This window comes from Anarrhichthys ocellatus, unplaced genomic scaffold (genome assembly GCF_004355925.1).
Source record: "Anarrhichthys ocellatus isolate YVR2014 unplaced genomic scaffold, GSC_Weel_1.0 scaffold78, whole genome shotgun sequence".
NCBI lineage: Eukaryota > Metazoa > Chordata > Actinopteri > Perciformes > Anarhichadidae > Anarrhichthys > Anarrhichthys ocellatus.
In genome coordinates, this window is record NW_022280108.1 from 1,395,347 (window position 1) to 1,413,238 (window position 17,892).

Sequence of the window (17,892 nt, forward strand, 5' to 3'; positions counted from 1 at the left end):
CAGCAGCTTTGTGAGGTTCAAGGACGCGTCGATCACTGTTGTTTTTGTTTAACGTGCATGATTTGCATTTCCTCCTGTTGCATATGTCTATACTGTAGATATCTTGAGTTGATATTTATGAAAGATTCCGGCAATGTGTTGTGAGAGGATGTTTTGGGCAAATCGGCCTGAAGTTGCACTGACAGGAAAACTATGTTTGTTTGTTTTCTTTTTGCTTGTGTGATTGCGGACTAAAAACCTGAGAACTGGTGAATGTAAAAGAAGATATTTTACAGCGTGAGATCTGGATGTTGTTGTTTTTCCTCTGAACGGCCTTGCATTTTAGCTTGGTGTGTTTTTAATTTCATTTGTGACATTTAATGTCCCTCTAATTTAATGTCTGTTTAACACCTGTGACTCGTGGCTCATACGACATTAATGTGAAGATTCTTGCTTCGTCATCACAGATATTGTTAATTTCTGGTCTAACATGAATGAATTCTTTACAAAAAACAATGTATGTTGAATCCCGAATATGATTGGAGTCGATGTTGAAAATGAGGTGTTAAATTTGTGTTTGAGTCTGAAGGTGCACCGCCCACCACTCTGCTTTTAGTATAAATAGAAAGTCACGACAAATAAAACACAGCTTGAATATGAAATATGAGCTGAAATGATTCGTTTTTTTGAAGAAATCTGCTTTTTGTAGTTTTCATAACATGTTCAGTCAACGGTTTCATTACGAGTAAAACTTCACAACATCAAATATAAATATTAATCTGTTTATGATGCAACACATCATAAACAAAAATAATTGTTTGCAATAAATCCCAATATTAAAGAGCATCATGTGGATTGGACTTTTCTTATGATTTGTTTTTGCCCTTTACTGTGAATGAACATTTATTTGTTGCTTCTTAATATTGACTCAAGAGTGCACAGTTTGAGCTTCCACATGCAGCTTTAATCATTCCATTTTAAGCATTATTATATTTTACATTATAAGATTTACACCGATATTCTCGTTTGCTGACAAATTAAATGGCATCCGGTTTAGGATAAACATCCCAGATCCAGATTTCTTTATTTTTCTTAATTAATAATAAATCAGCTCCAGCTAAAATAATATGTCTTTAAGCATGCAGCAGAGATGTAAATGCTGTTTCAGTCTTGAATACTTGTAATTTTCGGTGGCTTTTTATGTCAATCAAAACATTAATTATTTTTAATTATAGTAATTATATATATTTTTTATTCATTCTTTTACAGTTTGTTTCTTTATTCTGTGTTTATTATTTGAAAATATCTGGTTAATCTCAATGTGCAATGCAGCCACAAGCCGCAATAGCACTTCTAGACCGGTAGGGGGCAACAGTCGCATTTTTACAACTGCGCAACCGCCGCACGCAACTTTCCACGAAGAAGAAACGAAAGAGGGTGGACAAAAAAAAAAAAAAGAAAGCAGAGGAAACTACTCCTGTTTACAACAACATAATGGAGCCAAAATGGTCAAATATCATCTGCAAGCGTGTGTTATTGACTGGATTTACGCTATGTGTTGTATTAGGTGAGTGATGGAGTCCATCTTGTGTTTAATATATATTTAGAAATGTTTGATTTTGAGCTCAGTATTTAAAGGTGTGACATCAGGTTAGCTTAGCTAGCGACGTTACAACAGCGTTAAACACGGAGGCTAACCAGTGTGTACTCGGTGGTATTCAGCCTAAATAAAGGCCGCTGGGTGTGTTGGACATATGCCGAATTAAAGAGTGACTTCTAGTCACACAGATAAAGTCTATAAACGTGTGCTATCAGGGAGCGGTTTTAGCCGATAAACAAAACCAGATTAAAGTGTTAGGTTTGTGAATAACGGTGTCGTCGGTGACATGGGTCACATGTAGCGTTACTAAGCTAAACCAGCCGTTGTTCAGTGTTTAACTGTGATTTTAAAACATAGTTAATATTAACTATAACGATGTCATAAAATTATCAGCTGTTTTCTTTTATTAACACAGTGCTCGACTCTACCTTGACGAGCTCCAACAAAGATAACAATAACATCCTATTTCCTTGTTGGATAACCTCCTCCTGACCCAGATAGTAAAGCTATTATCTATCCATCCATCTCTCTATCCACCATCTATCTATCTATCTATCTATCTATCTATCTATCTATCTATCTATCTATCTATCCATCTCTTCTCTCTGTCTCTCCATGTCTCTCTCTTTCTGTATTTCTCTCTCTCTCTCTCTCTCTCTCTCTCTCTCTCTCTCTCTCTCTCTCTGTGTGTGTCTCTCTCTCTCTCTCTATAGATATTTTGGACAGTAAACACACATTGGTTTCGGTCTTTTTTTAATAGCTACGTTGTGCTAACGGCTGGTTTATCAGAACATCACCAAAACCATCAGCTCCTCATTTGCATAATAATAAACATGTTTTACCCTAAATAATCAGTCAGACGCTGTATATTTAGCTCTGTATCTGAGGTGTTATCTGGTGTGTTTAAGAAGGATGTGCATGATGTGTGACTCATGTCATGCAGCGATGGATAGCAGAAGTGCGCTGGTGGTTTGAATCTCAGACTAAATAACGTCTGACTTGAGGAAACGTATGAGCAACGCTTCCTTCCCTTTTAATACTGAGGAATTATCTTCAACTGATTGCTGACAGAAGAGATTCTTCTGCTTTTAAATGTGTTTCCTGCTGCAGACGGATCTCTGTCACAGAATGTGGTGTTAATGCTGAGCAGGCTTCAGTGCAGAGGACAGGAAGAATCTGCGCTCCTGTTTTATTTACATCATAGTTATTTGATTATTATTATTATTATTAGATCCTCTATGGGAGCAAATGTCAAAGTCATGCGTCAGAGTTTGACTATTTCCAGTTGTGTGACATTCAGTCTGTCCACGTTATTAATCAGTAAGCTTTGTTCTCAGAACTAACAATTATAAACCCGGTTGTGTCCGTGGACTCTAGACTGTCTGTTGTCACTTCTAACAAACTTCTCAAGAACATGATGTGGATTTGTTCAGCAGAGAGCCTCTCAGGCGTCTTTTTAATGCACAAATTAGTTGTTCATGCTCTTAAATTAATAATGTGCACAAACAAATGAACAGACGATAAATACAACACGTTGTGTTCATCATTCAAATCAGTCAAAAATAAATTCATAAATCAATGCAGTAAATCAAACATTATTAATGAGTGGGAAGTAATTCAGTAATTTCCAAATGTGAATGTTTGTATTTTAAAACTGGTACAAAGAGGCCGATCATAAATACTGTCAGAGGCACAAAGATATTAGGGGTTAAAGTAATAATAATGTATCAATACACGGACGCCAAGTATCGATCTTTTATTATATAAACTATTAATATTACAAATGCAAATACAACCTTTTGGTAACTATTGCTTCCTCAGTCCGCTAGATGCTTTTTGGTGTGTTTAAAGTCAGCGGGGTTGACAGGAAGTTGGTAAGAACAAAGATGGAGTGTTGGTCCGTCTGTGTGCTGCACTGACAAAAACCATCGTGCTGCAATAAATATGATGAATATGAAGAGATGAACCGAGTGAGAAATAGACAAACTTCATCATTTGTTGTCGGGGGGGGTGGGGGGAGCAATACATGTTATTGCAAAATGTTTAAAACTTTTAAAATGTCATAACGTAGGGGACATAATGGTTAAAGGTCTAACGTGTACAATCAGTGGACACTTTAGTACACAAAGGGGAAACAAAGCAAAGAAAACAACAATGTGAGTATTTTGCTAGTTTTGGTCGTCTTCTATGAAAAGTAAACTCTAGAAATATATATTTGTAAAGAAGCTGATTGAAAATGTCACATTGGGCTCCGGGAAAATGTGTTTTTCACGATTTATTGACCAAATGATTAGTAGACTGCTTCCATATTTCTACTTGTTTACCTCGTGATGGTTGTGATTTCCCTCCTGTGAATATCACAAACGCTGTTTTGACGTCTGAGAAGCTTTAAAGTCTTTAACCTGCTCCTCACACTGGACGTCCTGGACTGTATTTCATTGTCTCTCCGCTACCTGAAACAACACAACACATCCCCTCTAAAAACATCCAGGCTGTGCTCGTGTTTATGTTGTATTTCCTTCTTTTATAACATGTTTTTATTTAACTTAGCTACGAAACCTTCGTCGGCGATCGACATCCACGCCGCCTCCGAGGTGATGATGCAGAACGGGACCACAGGGACCCTCCGGTGCACCTTTAAGTCCAGCGAGGTGGTGAGCAGCTCCACCTCGGTGACCTGGAGCTTCCAGTCCAGTCAGCCTGACAACCAGTTCTCCAAAGCTCCGTACACGGTGAGTCCTCGCTGCTCCATTTTATTTAAAATGATTGTTTTTCCGCTCCGGGATGTTTTCCTGCGATTGTTGTTATCTGCAGCGACACATGAAGAGCTGCTCCTCTGGCGTGGTTTCACTACGCAGCCGGTTACACTTTCACTTGTGTTTGTTTTAATGTGAGTATTGTTCTGCTGCTTCCAGCTTTGTGTCACTGCAGTGCCGTCATCTGTTTGTTTTCATCTGTTTATCGTGTTTGAGCATCATAATTCACTCTCATGGTTGTGTTTCTTCAGTGTTCCTGTTTGTTTTCTGTATTCTTGTGACACAAAGCTCTTCTGTAAACAGTTTCAGTTTCAGAGCTGCAGGACTCAGTTTCTACAGTTGATGAAGCCGTGTGTGTCATGTTCAAACAATGAAAGATTAACTGTTAAGTGCTAAAGCTGTCAGTGAACATAATGAGCAGCTCGTATGATTGTGATTCTATTCGTGTTTACGAATGTCACACACTTAAACCTGAAGAAATAACAGTTATGGTGCATGTTTGAGGTATTAATAACAGAAGAAAGACTTTTTCATTGAGCAGAATGTAAACAGTTTATCTTAGAGAGTCGGCTGTTCATTCGTGGGGCGGATTGTGGATCCGTCCTCCGTCCTCAATTCCTTCAGCTTCACGTTCACAGACCAGTCGAGCTGCTCGTCTGCTGTGATCGGAGCATAAAGCCGGAGCCGGAGGGGTTTTCTTTAATGTTACAGGATTCATGTCAGAACACATTCATGCAGTCAAAACATGGACAACATTCACACTCACCTGGTTAAAAAGCATCTTTTTCTCTCCGTCCAGACAAGAATAACTATTTTATGTTCTATATTTTCCCGGATTGACTATGAATTAAGTGGCTTTAGCGTCAGCTTCCACCTCTGCAGTGCTAGAAATGTTGTAATGTAGTCGTACGTTTGATAACTCAGTTTCAGTCTTTAGTATTCTTTTTGTTATTACAAAGTAAAAGTGATATCAATTTAATACAATAGAAGTTCTTCTTCTATTGTTAGAGCTCTGTTTAAACAGCTGACTCGGCAATAAAAGCAACGCTTCACAAGAACGGCAGTGTTCATTGTTTGAGCCGGAGACAGATGAGTGTTGAGGACGCTTAAATAAAATACAAAGATCATTTATCGCGACTGTGAGGACTTCAGTGTCGCTCATAAACAGCTGTTTGTTGTAAAATCAATGATGCCTGCTTCAGGTTCAGGGTCCTGGTTTAGTTCATGCTGGTTTACTGGGACACTTAAATCTAATCTACTATTATTATTATTATTATTATTATTATTATTATTATATTATCACGTGAGTCAAAATGTCTGCTGTGAAAAGAGCCTGTTGATCCAGAATCTGCTTGTTTTGACAGAATGAGAGAATATTTTCTTTGTTCTGTTTAAATATATATTTGTTTCAGTACCTGGATCAAACGGCTCAGAAAGAATAAAGCGGGTCGACTGTAGAAGGCTGTGTACAATGGATATTTTATTTGACATTTAAGGGAATAAAAGGATCAGATCGTACTCATGTATTATTTCATGTATGAACCCCAAAAGGCATCAAATCCTCACATTTAGAAGGCGGAGTTGGTTTGGGCATTTTTTCCTATCATAAGTTATTGTTCTAATATTTATAAAATCCATTCTAAAAGACATACGGGAACATTTAAAATATAAAAACATAATTTTTTGTGTTTTGCTCTTTCTCAGCTAAAACATTTTATCTTCTGACTCTTAACTTTTGGTTTTCTTCCCTTCTTTTGTAGATTTTCTACTTTTCCAACGGGAAAGGGTTCCCGGGACACATCGAGTTCAAAGACAGAGTTCAGTTTATTGGAGACATAAACAAGAGGGACGTCTCGATACAGCTGAACCCGGCTCAGTTCAGCGACAACGGGACCTTCTTCTGTGACGTGAAGAACCCGCCGGACGTGACGGGGACGCCGGCACGAACGGAGCTCCGGGTCGTTGTCAAAGGTGACGCCTAAATATCCAACAAGTGTCCACAAGTGGTAACAATGTTGGACAAAGACTGAGGCTCTACATATTGAATTATATCGATTCTTACAGCCGCTCCTGTCCTCAAATCTTCAGCCGGCTGTAATTCAGTCTCACAGTTTACATTTGTTGTCACGTGACTGTTTGTCTCAGGAGAATCAATCACGGCTTCATAGTTACGCTGATGAGCTCAGAATTAAATGTTTTTTACAGAATCTGGTTAAAGCAAGCGGTTTATTCGGTGCGAGATTTAAAATGAGACGCGTAGAGTAAAATGTTTTTAATAAAATATCAGGATTTTAAGCTTCTTTTCTGATGGAAGCATTCGTTACACAGGATGTGTTCAAGGACCGTCGGAAAGATGAAAATCTCACTATAATGATGCTTTGAAACATATTTATTGTGAAGGATGTCTTTCTATGCAAATCAGTTTCACCTTGAGGCAGATATACTTAAAGATTGTGAGTCCACAAGACTTTCTTTATGTACCTGCGTACCTACCTTGTTATGTTATGAGAGTGTGGCCTTGACCAGAAGACACTTGTCCGTTGTCTTCACCCACTCGCTGACTCTCTCTAAGCTCCCACTCTGATTGGACTGAGCGTGAATAAACGCAGTGAAGCTGCAGCTTCTTTGTGCTCAATCCGCCATGTTTCCAGGCAAAGACTCGGTCTTTTCCCCGTCAGCGAGGCTTTGTGGCGGGAGGGTCGCACCACCTAGAATGAATTAAAACCTCGATTAAATAACAGTTTAAGTTAAATCTAGTTTTAAACCCGATAGGATTACCTTTAAATCTTCTTTAGTCGGCTTTGAACCGAGATCAACAGGTGTGTGAAAGCCCAATGTTGAACGTAAAGTACTGGATCTTCATGAGCAATGCACACACAGAGTGAGTGACTTTCCATCCCACAGGAGGGTATAAGGAGCTGTTTACCTCGGTATCCATGGTGTTGGATGTTTGCTCGTAGAACCGGTTCCTTTTCGCCTCATCAGCACTTTGAGGCTGTTTCTTCTGACACTGTTCCTGCATGCAATGTTCAAAACGGCTCCAAGAGAAAGTGCTCGTTGTGTGCGTGAGATTAGATGACATTTATTTGTCGCGAGGGAAAATTTAGTGCAGCAAGAGTGCAAGTTTAAAGTATCCATAAGTGAGCGATGGCATCATGCGTCGTCTGCTTTGCAATGAAAGCATTCGTCTCATTTGGCTTTTTGAAAAGCTTTTAATGGGAAACAAGAGCAGCAGGAAGGAACTGTTTGAAATGACAGTTCCAGGAAGACTGATGGTGAAAATGTAATTACTTTTCACCAGCGTGGTCGCCGATCTAAACCGTTCAAACCAGCTCAATTTAAACCGATTTTAAAGGCACATTTTTCAGCTCGTTGTTGATTTTCTGGTGTATTAGTCGATGTTGTGTCTTCTCTTCTGTAACCGGGAGTTGATTTGAACGTCCAGATTCACACATTTGAAATGACATCTGCATTGTTCTCACTCATTTTGGAAATAAAGATTAAACTTATGATCTTTAGGACGACAAACAAACAAACACCTGCGTCAAAGCTGTCGGGTTATCAAAGGTGAGTTCATCTGAGTTGTATCTCGAGCAGATTTCTGCTGCAGGTTTCTCCTCTTATAAAATGTGTTCCAGCAGGTCAATCCTTGCCATTTGTCTTTCAGTCGCATGAGGCCCACTCGTGCGTGTGACGGCTTGTTATCTTTTGGCTCAGCGGCGGTTGCCCCACCCTCCAGGTGGGAGATCGTTCTTTAACTGGGATTCGTACCTGGGAAGAGCCTGAATAGACGACGTCTGTGTGTTTATTTAATTATGTTTGACTATGAAGTTTTTTTTACAGCTCTTACAAAGAGATGTATAAGTATTCCCCTTGATCACACAGAGGTTTTGTCGCTGCTGGATGGCCAGACTGTCTTTTATGTACAATAAAACAAAACTTTATTTACACACCATGAAGAGACAGGCAGAGAAAACCAGTTTAAAGTGCTGAGGTTGGGCTTTTATCTCATCTGTAGACCATGAAAATGTGTTTAAATAGACATTTTATAACTTTGAGCTATTAATCGGCACAAAGTTTGGATAAAATCATATTAAATATTAACATTTAAAACCATTTCAGACGTAAGTAATCACACTTTTCTCTGCCATAACAGGAAACATTTATATTTGTATTACAATCTCTGACTTTTCTAATAATATTTTGAGTAGTTTTAGAGCTTCTTGTGCCATTTTACTTGCATTTGGTGTGTGTGGCAGCTTTATTCTTTGTTTTACGGGTCAGCGTGTCTCACTTCTAAGGATCTAATGACAGAAATGTAATATAATATTCATAACTATGTTCTCATTAGTGTATAATCACCTGAAACTAAGAACCGTACACATGGGAGCAAGTCTTCTTAACCACGTCTGACATGTTGCACCGCCACGTTTCTACGGTCGGCTTAAGAGAGACGTTTGTGTGTTTGTTTTTACGTTCCCTGCAGGCCACCGTAGTTCTCTTGTGAAACATCGGTAACGTGACTTCTGTTGCTCTTAACGTGTCACCGGAGGAGTGAGCGGAGGGATGTTCAGTTGGCTGCAATCTGCAGCCTCACCACTAGATGTCACCAGAAAACAATAGACCATGACTGTGGAGTACGCACAGTTAGAATAAAGACAGAAATGAGCATCAGATGGTTTTTGAACGCGGTGGTAAATGTCGTCTTTATGTATTTTCCTCCAGAATCTCTCCCTCAGAGCAACACCGCCATTATAGTGGGAGCGGTCAGTGGCGCTTTACTTCTGCTTGTCCTCATCGCTGTGGCTGCCTGCGTCACCATGAGGGTTCTTCACAACCGCCATGAATATGAAGGGTGAGTGTCTAAACATTTATTATTATTATTATTATTATTATTGTTATTGTTATTATTATTATTATTATTATTATTATTACAGGCTGAAGGACCGGCGCTCATGCAGCCACACGACACCTTAAATAACGGGAATATTTGTAACATGGTACTTTCAGCACAGTACAGCAATATTACAAATATAATATATTTTATAAAAAATAGTATAATATTTAAATATATAAATCGGTGTGAGGGAGAAAGTATAATTGTTGACAAATACTTTACATTAACGCTTTATTTTATACTTTTATTATTATAATGAATTAAATTAAAATTATTCTAATTTAACAAATAAAAGGAGCTGATCATAAATAAATATAAATAAATATCCTCAGTGTTTGCTGTTGTTAAAATGTATCAGGTAAGTTCCTCAGATGGATTTTGAGCGTCGTGTGTTTAAATATTAAACTTCCTCGTCTAACTCTGTCTGCATGAGAGCAGAGATCACGCTCTGTGTGGAGAACAAACCTGTTGGCCGTCTTCTTCTTCTACTTCTTTTATTTGGGTGATGATCTGATGTCGTTTACTAATTATTAACAAGTTTGTTTAAAGTCAGAATCAACACTTTTCTGTGTGCTGGAGGAAGTTTTGACCACGTCTGCCTCGCATGCTGCTGAAGAACACTGCATCACATATTGATCCTTCATTATGAGCGATGGCGTACGTGTAGAAATTAGCAATTAATAAAAAATGTTTAAAAAAGCTGTTTGGCTGTTGGATGGTTTGAAGCACTGATCTTTTTTGGGGTTTTCACTGGTGCCGGTCACTTTCCTCCATCTCTGTTTGTTGACTAACGACTGACTCATTGATTATCGTCACGTCATTGATGAGCTCGTCTTCAGCTTGTCGGCATGTTGTCATCGATCATCTTTGTCCACTAACACGCAAAACTAACCACCGTCTTCTTCTTCACGTGTGTCCCTTCATCCCCAGCTTTAAAAAAAAACAAAACAAGCAAAGAAACATCTTTGATCAGCAGAATGTTTGTAGTTTGAGCGTCATTTTGAAATGTTACCGGCTCATTATGAACTGCTTCTCTTACTGTACAGACTGTTATACATTGTCTCCACTAGAGGTGCACTGACAACCTTCTATTGACCAACCAGTGATGGAAGAAGTATTCAGATCCTTCACTGCAGTAAAAGTACTAATACCACACTGTGAAAATACTCCAATACAAGTGAAAATACTCCAATACACGTGAAAGTCCTGCATGTAAAAGTATGAAAGTAATATCAGCAAAATGTGTTTAAAACAGGAAAAGTAAACAATATTATGCATTAGTTAACTGCAAGTACCTAGAATATGTATTTAGTACAAATGTACTTGGTTACATTTACCACCGACGTTTATCTTCATCATCAATTAATCTGCCGATAATTCTCTCGTTTATCAATTTGTTGTTTTGTCTGTAAAACATCATAAAATAGAGAAAAGAAAACCTTCATTTCTAAGAGCCCAGAGTGAAGTTCACCATAAGTTAAGAGTTGGGACGTCCCGATCAGGTTTCATTTGGCTCCAACCCAAAAACAAGTTCTTTAATATTGTTCGATTTAATACTTTTTAGTTTAAATTTGTATCTGACACATTGAAGCTGTATTCTTCTAAATCTGACATTCCTTATTTTTGATGAGCTCTTTGATTCTAATTCTCACGATCCTGACGTTGACGATCATCGAGAGAGAAGAGGTCTCACTCTGTTGGAGTTATTTGAACAACAAAGAAACAGTCGGTGATGCTTCTTTATCGTCATAAAGGATCTTCGGCTGACTTCAGACGCCGGCTTGAACACAAAGCCGACGACGGCCAAGTTTCGTTTTAGCTCGCCATCAAATTCCAGTTCATTACAGTAATAGTTTAAATTGAACAGGAACTGAAAAGGAAAGTAATCGTACGACTGCTCGTTCAGCAAGGTCGCCACGTTTCAAGAAGTCGGCAATGACTTAGTTGAGCACCAGACCTGCAACTAAACATCATTTTCATTGTAGAATATTCAGATTATTATCATCAATTCATTCTTAGTTCTATAAAGTGTCAGAAAACGATAAAAGGTGCTCGTACAATTCACGTTTGAGAAGCAAAAACATGCAAATGCTCAATTATTCAACTAATTGTTGCAACTCTAGGAATAACAATAATATAATATTAATTATAAAGAGCTTTCTAGTTAAAAAGACTCATAAATATAAAAAGACCAGCAAAAAATGTGTTCTTTATAAAAATAAAGAACACATTAGATAGATAGATAGATATATACTTTATTCATCCCAGGGGATAATAATAATAATAATAATAATAATAATCTGTAGTTTTAACATGTGAAACCAGTCGGATCTCACTTTGAATCCCAGCAGTGCACCTCTAGTCTCCTCACTGCTTCTACCTCCACTGGGAGCTGCAGTGTTTGCTTCCAGTGTGTTTCATGTGCTCATCGCTCATTGTTTTATTTTCTTGTCTTGTGTCCCATTTATTTGTGTTTGTCTCCATTTGACTGTGCACCAATGATTGCTCGACACCACGGCAAATCGTAAAAACAAACAAATAGATGTACGTCCTTGGAGAGCGTGAGCTCTCAGGCTCCCAAACCACGAAAGAAGGTGGAGTCCAGCCTGGAGGTCTCCAGGTCTACCGATCCCTCGGGTCCACTACAGGTAGGAGTCTGGGGGACAGGAAACAATCCACTGGTGGACACGTTCCACTGGGAATATGTTGCATTTATGTTCTTTATTTCAACCCGGCTGGATCTTTGTCCACCGTTTGTAATATTCATTCAATACCCTCGTCAATGTAATACTCAGAATCTGCTTCAAATCGTAAAATCAGGTAAAAAAACGTCCAACAGTAGATCTGTTAAAGTTAGTTTATATGTCATTTGTCCACAAGAGTAGAATTTAAGATCATGTGAGAAGAATGTTAAATTACCAAAACAAGTTAAAGTAAACCGTAGACTTAAAGAAAAGTTTAAATCATTTATTTGTTTTCCTGCAGAGTTTAAGATGAGAAGATGAATATCACTTTCATGTCACCGTGTCATTTTGGGGAATGCACGTTTTTTTGCAAAAGCAATGTCCTGCTGTAGACGAGGCCGCAGCAAAACGTATTTTAGATACTTTAAAAACATTGCTTTCGTTAATGAAGTCTGGTGGTTTTTAAGAGATATAGATAACTTTAGTTCCCCGTCATAAAGGTCTGTCTGACATCAAGGTAATCGGGTGAAAACATTATAAATATAGCGTTCACTTAAACTGATATTGATTCTTTTAGGGGTCTAAAGGACGTCTACAGCAGTACATTACTTTACTTCATCTACTGTAGTAATGACACTGACTATGAAGAAGTACCTCATACAACCACACTCCAAAATATCCCAACTATCCCTTTAATAATGACTTACAACCTGTAACAATAACTTGGGCTGCAAAAAACGAAATTTTAGCGATATGAAATTATCGAAACAGTAGATTGACTAATTAATTAATCAGCTGTTTTTTAACTTTGTATTTAATCACTAATGAAGCTTCAAACTCAGAAGAAAGTCTTTTGTTATGTAAAATGTATGTAATCTGCTATTCACTCGTTAGAGGCTCTTTGTAGACGTTTAACCAGGTGTGTATAGTGTAGTATGGTATAGTACAGTATAGTATGGTAAAGAAACGAAGGTCCTGTTTTTCTTCTACTGACTACTTTTCCTCCCTCTCACGTTGTGTCTCAGGGCCCGGTGATATACGCCCAGTTGGATCACTCAGGCAGCAAAACCTCATTCCACAAGAACGAGCCAGTGGTCTACGCTGACATTCGTAAAAACTGAAGAGGAACAGGGGACCAAAAAAACAAAAACCTAAAATATAAACACAGTAAAGTATCAGACCTCTCGATCAGCTGCTCTTTGGGAAGGGTGGGAATATATTTCAACAGGGACAAAAATCGGTGCAGTTTCTCTTTTCCTTCTCTTCATCTTCTTGTCCTCTGAAAGCATGACGTCTCCATGTGCTTTTATTGTGAAGGCAGAAAAAAAATCAAGCTAAGAAATTGAATGGACACTCCCATCAACATTGTTCTCAGTAAAAATTAAGAATGCTTTCATCGATATCATTCCACATATACAGATGTTTTTATTTTGATCTTTTATTTTGAAGGGTCTGCAGCCTGTTGCACCAGCTGAACTTTGACCTCAAGTGTTAACTCAAACTAAACCACTGATACGTCGCAGCTAAATCAACACTAAGCAAACGTAAGCCAGCGTTACTGACTAGTGAAGGACAGTTATCCTCTTAACTTAATACAACACGCGTTTGTCCGACTAACATCACCTTATTATTTATCGACTACTTCTCTGGTGTTTATTTACTGAGCTGGCATCAATAAAAGTCTTAAGAGCCAAAGTGTAAACCTCAACAGTTACAAGTTTCTGTTATAAACAACATACTAGAAGTTGTGGGAAGCGGCAATTCCCACCTCCTGTGAACGCACCTCAAAATCACACGTGTTATGAGTCATACACTATGAGTTATAGTGGAGTGATATCTATCTGAGTCGCTCTTCCTCTGTGCTTTTTTTCATGCTTTATGTGCATGTTAGCGCGCCGCTGGTTAGCTCACGTGCGCTGCTTTCTGTACAAAGCTTTTGATGACTGAAGCTGCGTGAAGTCTGATAAATTGTCTCAGTTGGGGCCTGAGAAAACATGTTATGTGTGTTTACTGTACTGTACTGTTGCAGGGTAGAGGCTACATTAGCTGGTGCATTGTGGGTAATTCGGCCACCAGGTTTTGAAAAGGAAGGAAAAAAATACATGACATAAAAAAATGTTCCTCTTAATCAGTGCAGTGTCCGTCCAGCATCACACCTGCTTCAAAGTTCTCTTAAACTCCAAACTCTTGACTAACTCGTATAGTGAAGCTGGTTTCGGTGAAATTAAAGCCCAACTCTTTAACTGACAGTCCAGCTGACCTACGTTTGAATTAACACAAAGCCGGTGCAACAGGCTGCTGCAGCCACACTCCATCTCCACCGTTGGGCACTTCCATAGTGATCTTGTTTTGTTCGAGGTGAATAGATTTTCTTTACGTTGCCTTCAGTAACTTTGCATGCAGTTGTAACAACAATCTACAGAAGAAAACTTGGTACTCTTCAGACAGAAGACGCTGTCTGACGTTGTGTTACTGTGAATGCTTCAGTTTACTGTACAGACTTCTGGCATGTTGTTGTGGTACCGTTCTTTAAAAAAAGACACTGCCTCCCATCTGATTTTCACCTCAGTGGAACATCTTTAACCAGTTTGTTTCCTTGAGTGTCTGTTTTCTTTTTTTAAAGTGCTTATGAACAAAAAGAGGCAATGCAAGTAGAGTTTTCTGTTCTGCATCACACTTAAAAACGTCTTTCTGCCCGTTTGTAAGTGTGATCCGAAAGAATTTAAAAAAAAGTGTTTGTTATCTGGGCGTTTTGTCAGCGTAGTTTTGAGTAATTTAGTAATATGCGTCAACACTAAACGTTCAGCTGAGGTGAAATATCTTCTCTGAAAACCGGGAGCTCTCATTTGTTGTAAAAACGAATGATAAATACACTGTTTGCATGCAATTTACTAACATAACAATCATAATTATGAAAATATCCATCTATTTTTTCCGTCTTTGTATCACGTAAAATCTCTTTTTTGTTTCCAAACTAATGGGCCAAATATCTAATGTCAACAGTAATATTAAAAACGGTTCTTTCCGATTGCTTTTAAGCTTTAAAATGCATTCCAAATGTATGTTTTTTTTTTTTTTTTTTTTACTCAGTTTGAAGCGTTTAAAAACCAAATTTATGTTGTAATTCAGTTTGTTAACAGTGTGGTCACCCATGAGAATGATATTTGTGTTGCAACCAAGTCTTAATGCCTAAAGCTTCCGCTTGTGATTCCGAATGCAGTAAATTTCCATGTTGACCAGTATTTGTAAATATTTCTTGCTCCTGTAAGATATAGTGCTGTTTACTGTAACTCATTCCAGGGTGGTTTGGCTGTGGATGTCTTTCCAAAGGAGGAAAGTTGTTTGCTGTAGAGGTCTAGAAAGTTGGTGGCATGCTCGATGTTTTCTCTCTTTTTTTGTCTTTATTATTATTTGTCAGCCAACACTCCAACGTGTACAGTGCCTGCAGGGAGTGTTGAGCCGGGTCGATTTAAAAATGGCGTGAATCAAACTTTCTTTAGTTTTAAAGTGTGCACAAAATAAAACTGAAATAACGTGACATTTCTTGAGCTTTTAAGACCTCGTTTGTATGAAATCCAAAAATATTTTCTTGGCCACTTGGGGGCAGCAGAAACAAATTGTGAACACAACACTGACACGTCATCACCATTAAGTAGATTATGCTAAGCTTGATAGGAAAGTTGTTTATTTAAACATCCAGCAGTTACAGAGCAACATGACAGTCCAATATTCTCTCTCTTTTAGCTCCGTTTTTGGTCTCCACCCACAAACATCTGTCTCTTTAGCTGCTAAATGCTCCACTATGAATGACTACTAAAAATCACAACCCCCCCCCCCCCCCTAAAAAATTTCAGCCTTGACATGCCAACAGTTAGCATGTTAACATTTAGCATTTTTAGCATGCTAACAATGTAAGAAACAGTAATGTCATAGTGTACTGACACACCCAGGAGTACAGTTCTGCATCACTGCAGCGAAGGGAGGAGAAAACAAGAATTCAGCTGAAAACCTGCTAACATGCTAACATTGGGTGTCTTAGCATAACGTTCTGGCATTTAGAGCTGCAACGATTATGCTAATAATCAATTAATCGCTTTGAGTCATTTTTAAAGAAAAAGACGTCTCAGTGCAGCTTCTTAAATGTGAATATTTTCTGGTTTCTTTACTTCTCTGTGACAGTAAACTGAATATCTTTGAGTTGTGGTAAAAACAAGACATTTGAGGACGTCACCTGAGACCAGTTTAACTATTTTATTGACCAAACAACTTATTAATTAGAATGTAGGAAAGCTTCTCAGTTAATTATGAAAAACTCTGGCCAACAGGAACCTGAACTGTGGTCTCCTGTTATTTAATTTAAGTCTCCAGATTTAAGTTTTGAGCGCTAAATACGTATTTACATTCACAACTAGAGAATCTTAATTCACTCCACTTTGACTCGGCTCTCCACTCGATGCAGACGCTGTCGTCTGTCGGCTGTGTTTCCACCTTTTTTTAATGTTTTGTTTCTTCCTCCCAGTTTACAGCATGAGGTTCAATGTGTTCACCAAAATATCCAAAAAGCAACCTGTATGATACCGACAAACCTTTACTGCTGGTCGCTTTGCTCCTAACCGTGACTCGTTGCAGTTGTTTAGTGCTGTTTGTAGAAATTGTGATGTAAACTATAAATTATGAAAGATGGCCGATGCTCGCCGGTGTCTTTGAGTTCTGTGTGGATGCCGGTCGGCAGCTTTCAGTCCTCTCACGACGAGTCTTAAGAAGTGCGCGCTTCGTGTTATTCGATGGTAAATAGTTGTGTGTTGTTTGGTATGTTATGTTGTAAAATCTGCACTACGTCTTGCAAATCAAAGACAAACAAATTCCCTGTGATGTTTTTTGTTTTTTGTGTTTTTCGTTCATCTCCGAGTGACCTTGGCCTCTCTCTCTGTTTAACGTCTTTAAAACTGGAATGTTGTACATTTAGTGCCTTTTACATTTCATCAGCTAACTTGAACACCTGCTCAAAGTAGAAAAAACAAAAGATAAGATTCATTTATTTTCCTTTTATTGTATGTATTTTTTTATACACATAATATCGCCTCTGTATCCACTGTTCAAATTTTATATAAAACCTATTCCTGGCCAATTATGAGTTTTGTTCTGGTTATTTTATTCTCATCACACTTTGATTCAGTTTCTCTTTGAATAAGATGAAGACACAAACATCAAGCTATTAAATCATAAATATAGGTGAAAGTCTGCTCTGTTTCTTAATGTTAACAGTTAATATTGATTATTAACGTGATCCTATCTGAGTATTTCCATTGTTTTATGTCAAAATCATATATTTCCTGAGGAATACTGTGTTGCCATTCTATATTGTCATGTTTATTTTATACAGTTTTGAAACACCTTTTTAGCGAGTTCAATGCTTTTCTGTCTCCGTATTCCATCAGTATTTATTTCTCCAAATATTTTTTATATATATTTTTAAAGACTTTAGAAGAAAAATAATTGAACACCTGTCCTCACCACACTTTATACCCCGATGAAGACTTGTTGGTGATTTAGTAAAGGATTTAAAATCCGAGATCCTCTGACAATTTCCAGCTGATACGAAGAACTTCCTGCAAACGTAAGATGGACTTTTATTGTTTTCTATTTCTACTCCGATGTTCTATTAAAAACAAAACATGTTTCTTTTCTCTTCCATTCACCGAGACTCCCTTGAAACAGTTTGGAGACGAGAGGAGGACGACTGAGAACAGAGGTCTCCACCAGGAATCGAACCGGTGACGTGTTTACTCTGAAGCTGTTATATTATTATACATCTCTTTTATTGTACGTCACTGTAGTGTTAACTGTTACTCGTCTAGACACCAATGAGCTGTAAGACGTCGTTAAATGCTCTTTACTTAACTAATAATAACAGCACATATTTATGTATTAGTTCATTTATATGTTGTATGAATAATATGAATTTGATACTAAATA

General features: G+C 38.0%; 1 protein-coding gene across 2 annotated transcripts; it reads left to right on the plus strand.

Annotated features, from left to right (window-relative positions):
- Positions 1-1,410: 1,410 nt before the first annotated feature.
- Positions 1,411-15,542, plus strand: mpzl1l (myelin protein zero-like 1 like). Of its 2 annotated transcripts, XM_031874173.1 has the most exons (6): positions 1,411-1,546; positions 4,130-4,311; positions 6,096-6,306; positions 9,061-9,190; positions 11,775-11,880; positions 12,942-15,542. In XM_031874173.1, exons 1-6 carry the CDS (start codon positions 1,474-1,476, stop codon positions 13,035-13,037), a joined length of 798 nt encoding a protein of 265 aa, XP_031730033.1. In that variant the 5' UTR covers positions 1,411-1,473; the 3' UTR covers positions 13,038-15,542. The 2 variants fall into 2 exon arrangements, with proteins under 2 accessions (XP_031730033.1, XP_031730032.1); XM_031874172.1 differs by having other exon boundaries at positions 11,775-13,007.
- Positions 15,543-17,892: the final 2,350 nt, after the last annotated feature.

What these genes read in the sequence shown, in the direction of transcription:
- mpzl1l (XM_031874172.1), top strand. Translation starts at nt 1,474, where the DNA reads ATGGAGCCAAAATGGTCAAATATCATCTGCAAGCGTGTGTTATTGACT. An exon ending in TACGCTATGTGTTGTATTAG is followed by an intron (nt 1,547 to 4,129) that starts GTGAGTGATGGA and finishes TATTTAACTTAG; the next exon opens with CTACGAAACCTTCGTCGGCG. An exon ending in TCTCCAAAGCTCCGTACACG is followed by an intron (nt 4,312 to 6,095) that starts GTGAGTCCTCGC and finishes CTTCTTTTGTAG; the next exon opens with ATTTTCTACTTTTCCAACGG.